The 13,145-nt window shown below is 34.8% G+C and overlaps 1 protein-coding gene across 1 annotated transcript in view; it reads right to left on the bottom strand.

The window, feature by feature from the left end:
- Positions 1-384: 384 nt before the first annotated feature.
- LOC149779979 (uncharacterized) overlaps positions 385-13,145 on the bottom strand; it is a 116,172-nt gene continuing 103,411 nt past the window's right edge. The window contains exons 27-31 of the mRNA XM_089936702.1: positions 10,447-10,566; positions 9,190-9,337; positions 8,404-8,639; positions 7,321-7,387; positions 385-5,926 (exon numbers count right to left, since the gene is read on the bottom strand). Of these exons, the coding sequence (XP_089792828.1) occupies positions 5,847-5,926; positions 7,321-7,387; positions 8,404-8,639; positions 9,190-9,337; positions 10,447-10,566 (651 nt within the window). The 3' untranslated portion in view covers positions 385-5,846. The remainder of the gene's footprint in view (positions 5,927-7,320; positions 7,388-8,403; positions 8,640-9,189; positions 9,338-10,446; positions 10,567-13,145) is intronic.

Below are 13,145 nucleotides of genomic sequence, written 5' to 3'. Positions count from 1 at the left end.
TCCTATTTAACTGAAGTTTACACCATCCTTATATACATTGTCACACATCCTATTTAACTGAAATTTACACCATCCTTATATACATTGTCACACATCCTATTTAACTGAAATTTACACCATCCTTATATACATTGTCACACATCCTATTTAACTGAAATTTACACCATCCTTATATACATTGTCACACATCCTATTTAACTGAAATTTACACCATCCTTATATACATTGTCACACATCCTATTTAACTGAAGTTTACACCATCCTTATATATTGTCACACATCCTATTTAACTGAAATTTACACCATCGTTATATACATTGTCACACATCCTATTTAACTGAAATTTACACCATCCTTATATACATTGTCACACATCCTATTTAACTGAAATTTACACCATCCTTATATACATTGTCACACATCCTATTTAACTGAAATTTACACCATCCTTATATACATTGTCACACATCCTATTTAACTGAAATTTACACCATCCTTATATACATTGTCACACATCCTATTTAACTGAAATTTACACCATCCTTAAATACACTGTCACACATCCTATTTAGCTGGTTTACACCATCCTTATATACATTGTCACACATCCTATTTAACTGAAGTTTACACCATCCTTATATACATTGTCACACATCCTATTTAACTGAAGTTTACACCATCCTTTTATACAATGTCACACATCCTATTTAACTGAAGTTTACACCATCCTTATATACACTGTCACACATCCTATTTAACTGAAATTTACACCATCCTTAAATACACTGTCACACATCCTATTTAGCTGGTTTACACCATCCTTATATGCATTGTCACACATCCTATTTAACTGAAGTTTACATCATCCTTATATACATTGTCACACATCCTATTTAACTGAAATTTACACCATCCTTAAATACATTACTTACAGATACTGTAGATATATGACAGAATAAATGTGCTGTCACATTCATAAACTGGTAAATTGATTTTTTACCATCTTGTGCTACCTGAAGTCTCTGATAAGTTCTCATTTCAGTTTGAAAAGCTTTGTAACAAGGTACATGGGTTGGCCTGCTTTGCGGTTTTACAGCACAGCAACACAAGTAGGTTCTTTAGTGCTGGTGGAATCTGACTTGCAAAGGATATTCTGACTGACTGTAGTGATCAGATAGTAGGATTTCAACCTGCATATGTTTGGTCCTAAGCTGCCCATTTACAAGTTACATGGCAAGATGTATAATTTCTAAGATATTTTTCTTGATACTTTTAAACACATGGAAGCTCAGTGGCAGTTGCTTCATCCTAAAATATATTACTGAATTTAAAACTGTAATTTGTTGAAATGCATATTTTTCTGGGTTTACAAACTGGATTATCTGAAAATTTGCAAAAATTGTTCCATTTTAAAACCAAAACTAGTAAATATTGATCAACAAAACTAGATTCTAATATCAATGTATAAGTGTTCCTTTCCAACAAAAGAAGAATATTCCAAATTTTACACAATTATATCTTTGTAAAGAATTACATACAAAATTCTTATGTGAAAGCAAAATATGATAAGTTCAATGCAAATAACAAAAGGCTGGGGTCTTAGATCGCACATCTGACTAACATCTATCTCAAAAGTAAATGTCAGAGCAGTTGGCAAACCTGAATGACATCTACCTCAAAGCCAAATGCCTAGGCAGTTGGCAAAACTGACGGATATCTACCTCAAAACCAAATGCCAGAGCATGGCAAATCTGACTAACATCCACCTCGAAGCCAAATGCTAGAGCAGTTGGCAAATCTGACTGACATCTGCAGTGGTCCCCCTCATGAATGGCTCACCTGACCAGCGGCCACCCACTCTTTGTGGCCAGAATCCCTCAGCACCGACAAGTCTGTGTTCCAAAGTACCCGTCAAGAAAGGCCACCCATCTACTGTGACCAGCAGCCAACATTTTAGTGCACAAATGTAAAATTTACACTCTCACAAGTGGCCACATTTTATAATTAATTTGTGTCCATAACAAATATTTAAATACTGTAAGGTAAGTAATCTGATTATCTTTCCTGATGTCTGTTTTCGGATGTCAGGTTTTCGTTACTGAAAGAAGTGTTGGCTAAAGTACATGTACTACTAAGGTTATTATTATATCATTAACACTGACGTTTGCAGGAAATGGGGTCAGCAATATTTGGATACAGCTTTAGCCTTCACACAGTGTTTTTTTTTAATTGACGATTATGACCGGATGTAATTATCATGGTCAGATAGGCTAATATATAGAAATGGGGTCAGCATTGTTTTGATAGAGCTTTGGGCTTCACACAGCAGACTTTTCTTTTTATAAATTGATGATTATAACCAACATAATTGTCAAGATCATAACATGGTCAGATAGGCTAAAATATAAATTTTGTGAATTAACACACCCACCCACACACACAAACACACACACACACACATACACACATACACAATTAACCTTGAACAAAACAGTGTACCACACAAAGACCAAAAAATCATGTGACAGTACATGTATCACTTCCTTTATAACAAGGTTTTTCGTTTACAAAAGTTTCATCTGCAAAATTAAATTGTTGTACTGTCCAATTAGCAACACAAGAAGAAATCATTAGAAAACTTTAACATGTCATCACATAAACGAAGAAATAATACTTTAGAAGGAAAAGTAAAAGTTATTTGACTTGATGACAATGGGGAGAGTTCACTTGCTGAAAGATTTTATGTCGGCAAGATTCAAGTAAACAAGATTGCAAAAGATAAGGAAAATATTTTGTAGCAGTGAGAAAATGAAGTAAATGGAAAGATAATTATTTTAAATATGAAACAATATATGTACCAAGATTTAAATAAGGTTTTTGAATGGTTTTTTAATGTGCACGCCAACAATATCCAACTCATATTTCAACTATTAATTTATGTTACCTTGAACTAACTGTTTTTTAAGACAAGAACATTTTAATAATTAATGCTACATTTAAATGAAGATATTAACTGCTTAAAGTTATATGTATCTTTCCTGCTATATACACATATACATGCACATTTCACAAATATAGTCCCCCTCTGGAAAGGCCACCCTTTTTATAAGACCATTTCCCCAGTGCAGAAGGAGTGGCCATATAAGAGGGGGACCACTGTACCTCCAAGCAAAATGCCATGGCAGTTGGCAAATCTGACTGATATCTACCTCAAAGCCAAATGCCATGGCAGTTGGCAAATCTACCTGACATCTACCTCAAAGCTAAATGCCATGTCAGTTGGCAAATTTGACTAATATCTACCTCAAAGCCAAATGCCATGTCAGTTGGAAAATCTGACATATCTACCTCAAAGCCAAATGCCATAGCAGTTAGCAAATCTGACTGATACATACCTCAAAGCCAAATGCCATGCACATACCTCAAAGCCAAATGCCATGCCAGTTGGCAAATCTGACTGATATCTACCTCAAAGCAAAACGCCATGTCAGTTGGCAAGTCTGACTGATATCTACCTCAGAGCCAAATGCATAGCAGTTGACAAATCTGACTGATGTCTACCTCAAAGCCAAATGCCATGTCAGTTGGCAAATCTGACTGATAGATACCTCAAAGCCAAATGCCAAGTCAGTTGGCAAATCTGACTGATAGATACCTCAAAGCCAAATGACATGTCAGTTGTCAAAGAAATATGGATTAGTGTAATGCTTTCTGACATTTAAAGGTTTCTTCTTTTTCAGTAAAGGCAACCATAATGGATGGCAGATTGGCATTATTTGTGCAAACTTGAAAGGTCTTATGCCATGATATGTTCTGTGAAACTTTTGCTCAACTTCTATTGACCAGTTTCCTAAATGTCATTTAAAGGTCATTCTGTTTTAGGAACAGCAGCCACATTTGAGAGGAAGTACACATCATTTGTAAAAAGATGAAAAACCTTCAAGCAAGGATGCTTTCTGTCAAAGTTGGTCAATTCTGCTCTGTAGTTTTTCAGAAGTCATTCAAAGGCTTGTCAATTTTTGTCTAACAACAGCTATAACAGACAATCGATTCACATCACTGGTACAAACTTAAAGGCCTTCATGCTATGTAAATTTATGTCATATTTGTTCAATTTCTGTTGAGCAGTTTTTGAATGATATTCTACTTTCAGTAATGGCAGTCATATTTTATCACAGACTGACATCATTTGTACAAAATAAAAAGCTTTTGTATCAGGATGCTTTCTGAGAGATTTGGTCTAATTCTGTTAAGAGATTTTTGGAAGTTGGTTTAAAGTTTCTGTTTTTAGGAATAGTGGTCCTATGTCATGGCAAATAAGCATCATCTGTACAAACTGGATTGGTTTGCCAAGTGCCTATCTGGCAAGTTTGGTTGAAAATTTGGTTGACATTGGCACAGTGGTTTTAAAAAGCTGAAGTTAACAATTGTTCATGGACACAAAATGGATGATGAAAACTGAATGATGAATGCAGGGCCATATCATAAGCTCATTTGGCCTTGTAGTCAGGTTAAAAAACATGACAATTAAAATGTTTAATCAATAAAAAATGTGGAAACTTATGACACTGGGTATTTATGAGGGTATACTAGAAAAAAGTGATTGTTAACAATGCACTCAAAATATGTTCCTAAAATGTGTTGGAAAGGAAATTATTATATGGTACATGAGGAAATTAGGATTCGAGGTAAGTTGCACAATCACAAAGTTGCACAATCACAAATGTACATTTTATTAATGGCAGTGTACTCATTTTCAACAGTAAATTTCACTGTAGTGACAATCAGACATGATAGTCTGTATTCAAAATAAACAAGCAAATTCCAGTACTTGATGACCCCAATAATTTAATTGGTCTCGTTAATATCAAGTTACTTACTAAATTAATACAGGTTATAATGAAACAAACACAAGTCTGGCAGTTAGGGGCTACAACTCTGCTAAACAATGATGCTGACAAGTAACTCTGACAAGATCTCATCCATATCAAGCAACATACCAAATCTTCAATAATGATTATGAAATATTCTGTGTAAAATGAAAGTAGGTGACAATCAGGGGACATAACTGTCTAAGCAATGATGTAGAAGGCTGACAATCCAACTCATCCAAGGTCTCATCAATTTTCAAGCTGCATAACATATTTTAATGAAATCTAATAAATAGGTTGCTATTGAAGAAAAAAACATGGGTGGGTCTAATAATCAAGGTTTATAACTCTGTTAAACAAAGACAATGAATGGTGACAATCAAGCTTAGACAAGCTCATCAAAATCAAGCAGAAAACCAAATTTGGGTGAAATCCAAAAATAACTAAGTTATTTTACTGAAACAAGTCAGTGGGTCCAATAATTGGGGACTAAAATTCTACTGAAGGATAATATAGAATGATCACATTTGAATTCATTAAAGGCCTCTACAGTATTTTACCAAATAGGGTTGGAATTCAGTAGTATATACCAGAGCTATTTGCAGAAATATTAGTTGGTGGGTCCTACAATTTGGGGCTATTGCAGAATGCTGACAATCAAACTCACTCAAGGGCTCATTAATATCAAGCTGCATAGTTGAAATACAAAAGTAATTTAGGGAGCTATTCTGTGAAAATAAAAGTGGAATGGATTTAGGAAGAAAGGATGGACATGCCCAAAATTGGGGTAAAATAAAAATGCATCAATTTTATCTATGTGCTAAGCAAAGTTTCACAATAATTAGCATGGTCATCATTGGTCCTATTGGTTACCATGGGTCTTATTGATCCTAAAAAGATGTTGGACTTAATTTAAATAATTTCATTAAGTCTCTGCATAAAACTATGTGTGAAGAATATCCTTATTTCTCTTTGTCAAGACTTGAGTAAGTTAAGGATAACTGCTTTCTCATTCTCTTCAATTTTCTTGACTTCTGCAATCAAATCAAGATCATCTGAAAGAAAGAAATTAAAGAGAAATTCATTATGCATGAGAATTAAGACAATGTGTATACTCAGTTATATCTCAGTGGGTGCTCCGCTGATATTATGAATTTTCTGAAAGAATGACTGGTGTTAGGTGAAGTGGCTTGCAACATGCACAATCAAGTGACTGATGGTATACCTCTATGTTACTTTCATGTACTGTGGCTGAAATTTCTTTGGATATTGTACTTGTGTCAGCTGTACCTGTTTTAAGCACACAGCTTTGTCTGTTATTAAAATAAGGCAGACTAGACAATACCAACTTCTGAAAGTGCAATGAATGAATTAACAAAGTACATAAAATGTTAAAAATGTTATCAACTCTTATTTTACAATTTACCTCTTAAGTCCAGGATGTGAAATTTTTTTATATGTGCACATCCATGTAAGGCCCAGCTGTATCCTCTATAGCCCAAATAACACCCATCAATCATACACCAAAATAAAGGTAATTAAAAGTTCTTTTCACAATGCCTAAGATATACAAGGTCTTTTCAAACAGCCAGTATAACTGGTAAGGAAAACCTGGGAAACTCTTTCTCTTTAAAAATCTAATCCTATGCAAAATACAAAACTGTAGAGTGCCACCTCAGGTATTACTGCAAACTGAATAGGCACCAATCTACCAGCACATAATGCACCAGCAAATTTGTGTGTAAGCAGTTTGTTAGAAGCAGCCAAAACATACATTGATCTGCCAATGCATGATAGGCTACCAGATCAGGGTCTATGTTGTTAGCAGCTGGACCTGATCTGTTAGTGAGTATATACAGTGATATAAAATGTTGATTCCTTTGATTAACAAAAGTGTACACTATGTACTTCTTGTGCCACACTTTCCAGACAATTCAAAAACATCCTAAGTTCCAATGCTGTTAAAATAAAAAATTAATTTAGAGTTAATTTACATCATAAATATTTACTAGTGTCTAGAGGTGTTGTTCATATTAAAATATTTAGTTCTTTCAAAATATGTGAATAATATAATTACATAAGCTAAACTTGAAGAAAATTATCTATCTTTTTTCATTTATCTCTCTTTATGTCTTTCTTTCTACGGATCTATAAGTCAGTATAGGCATACTTGTATGAAGTGATGCCATGTAGCTGTAAAACTGATGGCGGGTAATATAATATAATGGCGAACATTAAAGTTAGCTGTATTTTGACTTACCTTGTATTGAACTAAATACATGTACAAAGATTTTTTAAACATATTCATAAAATATCTGCAAAATAGTAAGGCATATCATGAAGAAAGAAATGTAACTATTTTGTCTAAAACCTACATATGAGTGCAAGCAAAATTGTCTCTACGAGAAAAAATGCTGCATGTAGCCAAGTAGCTGATGAGAATACTCACATTCACGCAAAACTTGCTGTAACTCCCTTAAAAACTTGGAAAACACTTCACTAAATGCTGACCGTGTCTGCAATTAAAGAAGAAATAAAAATCCCTATTTTATAATGCATAAAAACAAGCAGCATCCTTATGGCAATGATAGGTAAATGTATAAAACAAATGATAACTCAGACAAAAATTCTTGCAGGAATAAATCCTGTTTCCAAACAATCCCAATTACTGCCATGAGACTGCATGATCCAAAATAGTATGCAGTTTTCCTGAATGGGGACTTTGCAAGGCGCCCATGTACAGGAAATGATATGCAGTTTTCCTGGATGGGGACTTTGCAAGGTAGTCCCATGTAATGGAAATGGTATGCAGTTTTCCTGGATGGGGACTTTGCAAGGCAGTCCCATGTACAGGAAATGGTATGTAGTTTTCCTGGATGGGGACTTTGCAAGGTAGTCCCATGTAATGGAAATGGTATGCAGTTTTCCTGGATGGGGACTTTTGCAAGGCAATACCATGTACAAGAAACTGTATGCAGTTTTCTTAGATGGGGACTCTGCAAGTCTGTCCCATGTAAGGGAATAAACACACACTGTGCAGGTAAAATATCCCTCTGTAGTTGTTAAAAAATCTTATGTACCTGCTGCCAGTGGTTCTCTTTGCATCTTTAAGTATCCTATCACCCAGAAATCTTCAACAAATGAGGGCATGATAATAGCAACATGCATCTTAACAATGTTATTTTTGAACATGGTTTAGTGATACAAATTGTCAACTAAGGATAAACAAGTTGGTGGGTTTGAGTCACAGATTAGCAATCACTGTTGTATCCATAAATAGGCTTTGAACCTCACTTGCTGCAGTTGTCCTAGTTGTTAATATGTACCAACATCTGCATTAACGGGGGTTGGTTTATGGGAGTGGCTGATGGGCATGTGCAATAGATCAACAACCCTTTCAGATGGATGCATGTACTCTCAGTCATTTATTGCTTATTGCCATGGAAAAGGATATGCTCCAGATTTATGGTCCACTGACAGGCATGTAAAGACATATAAATAAGCTAAATGGCCAGTCTATGGTGGTTTTTACCTCATCTTCCTCATCCCAGCTGTCCCAATCGGAGCTGCTATCATTCCCCATATTTTCCTCCTCTTCTGTCTCCTCTTCTCCTTCCTTTTTCTCATCTTCTTGGGAGCTCTGAGACCTCCTCCTTCCACCATGACCTCCACCCTCATTGCTGTGCCCACTGAGGGAGCTCAATCTGCCACTGTTATTGCTGGTGTTAAGGGTCAGGCTTTCTGGGTATCTGTGACTTGAAGGGGTACCTAAAATGTACAAAAAGCATCTATTTAGTCCAATTTCTGGCAAGGATCACTTGAAAACTCCAAAATAAGTGAGGAACAGGCCTTAATGTGTAATACCTGAGGAGGGAGTACAAGCCTGTTTTGAAATCATGATTAGGATCAGGGACAGAATGAATGGAAACCTGGTGATGGGAATCTAAATGAGCATCCCAAAAACAGGAAGATGAACAACAGTCAAAAATGCTTTACATTATTTCACTCAAAACTCTTTGATTTATGTTTTAAAAATATACCCACAATGGAGATCACAAGGACTGCAAAGGGAACAAAAAGATATTTGAAAAAACACTTATTTCTACTTTAGAACAAATGAGAGTGACCTCACAGGCCTGCTAGTTTCACACAGCTACAGGTCTGGAGGTTTTCACACAAATAAGCTGAAGTGCAAGAACTAGAAGTTACACATACTAGAGGCGTAACTGAAATGCCCATCATGGTTTATTTCAAGGCTGGTTCCCATATTTAGAAGTACCTGAAAAAGGGTAAGGTAATAGTGAAGAACTTATCTTACCTACAATAACTTCCTCTTCTGAGTCATATTCCTCTTCCTCATCTGAGCTTGATGAGGTTGGAATGTCATTGGACATGAGGTTCAGATGATCCCCACTGCTGACTCCAAACAGTGGCCTAGGAGATTTGTCCATGTTAAACTGCACTGTCTGAATGAATGGGAAAAAAAGAGACTATAAAATTACCAAAAGCAAAAAAACATAAAACCAATAAAAGCAAAACATGAATTATAAATCATTAAAGTACTATATAATTGTTGATAAGTCAAGTCCAACTACAAAATACACAGACCCAGATCTACCGTGACATAATGCACCACCAGATCAGGGTCTATTCAGTTTGTTAGAAGCCATCAATAGAATAAGCAGCAAAGACTCTGATCTGCTGGCACATTATGCACCACAAATCTAGGTCTGTGTTGTTGGCTGTTGAACTCAACTCATCAGCAAGTGTATACAGTACGATCTAATCAAGTTTAGTCAGAGAGGCTATAAAATTGTTCTTTTAAAATATAATGCTAATTTTATTTAACCAAAGTCTATCAAATCCTGATTACTGAATGCTCTGATGAAAATTATTGATTGCTATGGACTTTTACAATGGTGGCCATTTACCAAACTGGGTAAAGAAATGAGAATGTCAAGTCTAATCATCAGAATATAGGGTAGTACAAATTTATATATCAACATGTATTGTTTTCATTGTGACATCATAGTACATGTCATTCAATCTGGAATGTACTTGATCCCACGTTTAAGGTGATCTTGTCCAAAAATGTCCATTGATTTTGCTGTATGTCCTTCTCAGGGTGTGCAGAAATTATGACTTTCTAAAGGAATATGGATGTTCGAGGATCCCAATAGAAAGAATAATTGTTATTTAAAGGTATACAGAATGAAATCTAAAAATATGACACCTATTACAAAAATAATTAGTGTTGAACACCTACATGAAAAGTGTGACTTTTAGTATAAGAATCAACTCTTAATAAACAGACTCACGGTAACCAGATTCTGATAAGAATGGAATAATTTTTGTTTTAATTTTACATTTTACTTTGTCAACTTCATCTTCATGGCATTTATTATTATATATAAGGTAAATCAAAAAAAAAGCTTCTCTTGCAAAAAGTATCCATCAATTGTTTTAGAACTGAACATCGCAGTATAAATATAAAATATGGCATTTTAATTCCTGCAAATGTTTCACATTTTAAAAGTAAATGAATTCTTGAAAATGTTATTCAAGTAAGACTTACTTCATTCAGCCTGACTGATACAGCCTTAAAAATATGCCTCAGATGGGTTGAAGGGCTAACTGCAGAACTTAGTTCTAAATACATGCCCAACAATCTCTGTACAACACTGCTGTCTGTGCTCTGAAAACACAAATGTTGTATCATAGTCTTCAGCAGCTACCCTTTCAATGACACTTAAAAATATAAAATCAAGTATAATCTGATCAATCTGAGTGCTGCTATTACATTTCTATTGTGTTAAATAGGTTAATAAACCCACTGTACATTTATATTGTGTTACCTTGGTTTATTGACTCACTCTGATTTTCTATTTTGTTATACCGGTTAATAAATCCATATCACATTTCTATTGTGTTAAATAGGTTAATAAACCCACTGTACATTTCTATTGTGTTAAATAGGTTAATAAACCCACTGTACATTTCTACTGTGTTACCTAGGTTTACTGACCCACTCTGCATTTCTATTGTGTTACTCAGGTTAATAAACTCATATCACATTTCTATTGTGTTACCTAGGTTAATAAAAACCACTTTATATTTCCACTGTCTTACCTAAGTTAATAAACCTGCATTACATTTCTATCATATTACTGAGGATAATAACCACTGTACATTTCCATGTTACCTTGTTTAATAAACCCACTTTACATGTATAATGTGTTACCCCAAATAATACATCATCACATTCCTATACTTACATTAATAAACTCACTTTTACATTTCTATTCTATTATCAAACTTAATAAACCCATTTCATGTTACTATTGTTTTATCTGGGATAATAAACCCATGTTTCATTTATATTGTTTTCTCTAGCTTAATAAACCCACTGTACATTTTTATTGTGTTACCTAGGTTGACTGACCCACTCTGTATTTCTACTGTTACCCTGGTTAATAAACCTCAGTATATTTTCACTGTGTTATTGGGGGTAATAAAGCTCTGTACATTTCTACGTGTTGCCTACTTTAGTATACCCACTTTAATTTCTATTCTGTTATCAAAGTTAATAAACCCATTTTATATTTTTATTCTTTGATCCAGGATAATAAACTCATATTTCATTTATATCATATCCTCTGACATAATAAAGCCACTTTGCATTTCTATAGTGTTATCTATGATAATAAACCCAATTTTAATTTCTATTCTGTTACCTAAGTTAATAAACAATATTTCACATTTCTACTGTTTTATCTGAATCAATAAATGAATTATCACATTTCTTTTGTTATCAAATTTAATAAATCCACTTTACATTTATATTGTCTTACTAAGGTTAAAAACTCACTTTACATTTCCACTGTGCTACCTTGGCTAATAAATCCACTTTACATTTCCACTGTACTACCTTGGCTAATAAAACCCATTTTACATTGCCACTGTGTTACCTTGGCTAATAAAACCCATTTTACATTTCCACTGTGCTACCTTGGCTAATAAAACCCATTTTACATTTCCACTGTGCTACCTTGGCTAATAAATCCACTTTACATTTCCACTGTGCTACCTTGGCTAATAAATCCACTTTACATTTCCACTGTGCTACCTTGGCTAATAAAACCCATTTTACATTGCCACTGTGCTACCTTGGCTAATAAATCCACTTTACATTTCCACTGTGCTACCTTGGCTAATAAAACCCACTTTACATTTCCATTGTGCTACCTTGGCTAATAAATCCACTTTACATTTCCACTGTGCTACCTTGGCTAATAAATCCACTTTACATTTCCACTGTGCTACCTGACTAATAAAACCCACTTTACATTGTCACTGTGCTACCTTGGCTAATAAATCCACTTTACATTTCCACTGTGCTACCTTGGCTAATAAATCCACTTTACATTTCCACTGTGCTACCTTGGCTAATAAAACCCATTTTACATTGCCACTGTGCTACCTTGGCTAATAAAACCCATTTTACATTTCCACTGTGCTACCTTGGCTAATAAAACCCATTTTACATTTCCACTGTGCTACCTTGGCTAATAAATCCACTTTACATTTCCACTGTGCTACCTTGGCTAATAAATCCACTTTACATTTCCACTGTGCTACCTTGGCTAATAAATCCACTTTACATTTCCACTGTGCTACCTTGGCTAATAAAACCCATTTTACATTGCCACTGTGCTACCTTGGGTAATAAATCCACTTTACATTTCCACTGTGCTACCTTGGCTAATAAATCCACTTTACATTTCCACTGTGCTACCTTGGCTAATAAAACCCATTTTACATTTCCACTGTGCTACCCTGCTAATAAATCCACTTTACATTTCCACTGTGCTACCTTGGCTAATAAATCCACTTTACATTTCCACTGTGCTACCTTGGCTAATAAAACCCATTTTACATTTCCACTGTGCTACCTTGGCTAATAAAGCCCATTTTACATTTCCACTGTGCTACCTTGGCTAATAAATCCACTTTACATTTCCACTGTGCTACCTTGGCTAATAAATCCACTTTACATTTCCACTGTGCTACCTTGGCTAATAAATCCACTTTACATTTCCACTGTGCTACCTTGGCTAATAAAACCCATTTTACATTTCCACTGTGCTACCTTGGCTAATAAATCCACTTTACATTTCCACTGTGCTACCTTGGCTAATAAAACCCATTTTACATTGCCACTGTGCTACCTTGGCTAATAAATCCACTTTACATTTCCACTGTGCTATCTTGGCT

The sequence above is a fragment of the Sinohyriopsis cumingii genome, chromosome 16 (genome assembly GCF_028554795.1).
Source record: "Sinohyriopsis cumingii isolate HCF-2022 chromosome 16, ASM2855479v2, whole genome shotgun sequence".
NCBI classification, from domain to species: domain Eukaryota; kingdom Metazoa; phylum Mollusca; class Bivalvia; order Unionida; family Unionidae; genus Sinohyriopsis; species Sinohyriopsis cumingii.
This window is presented reverse-complemented; position numbering and strand designations above follow the sequence as displayed.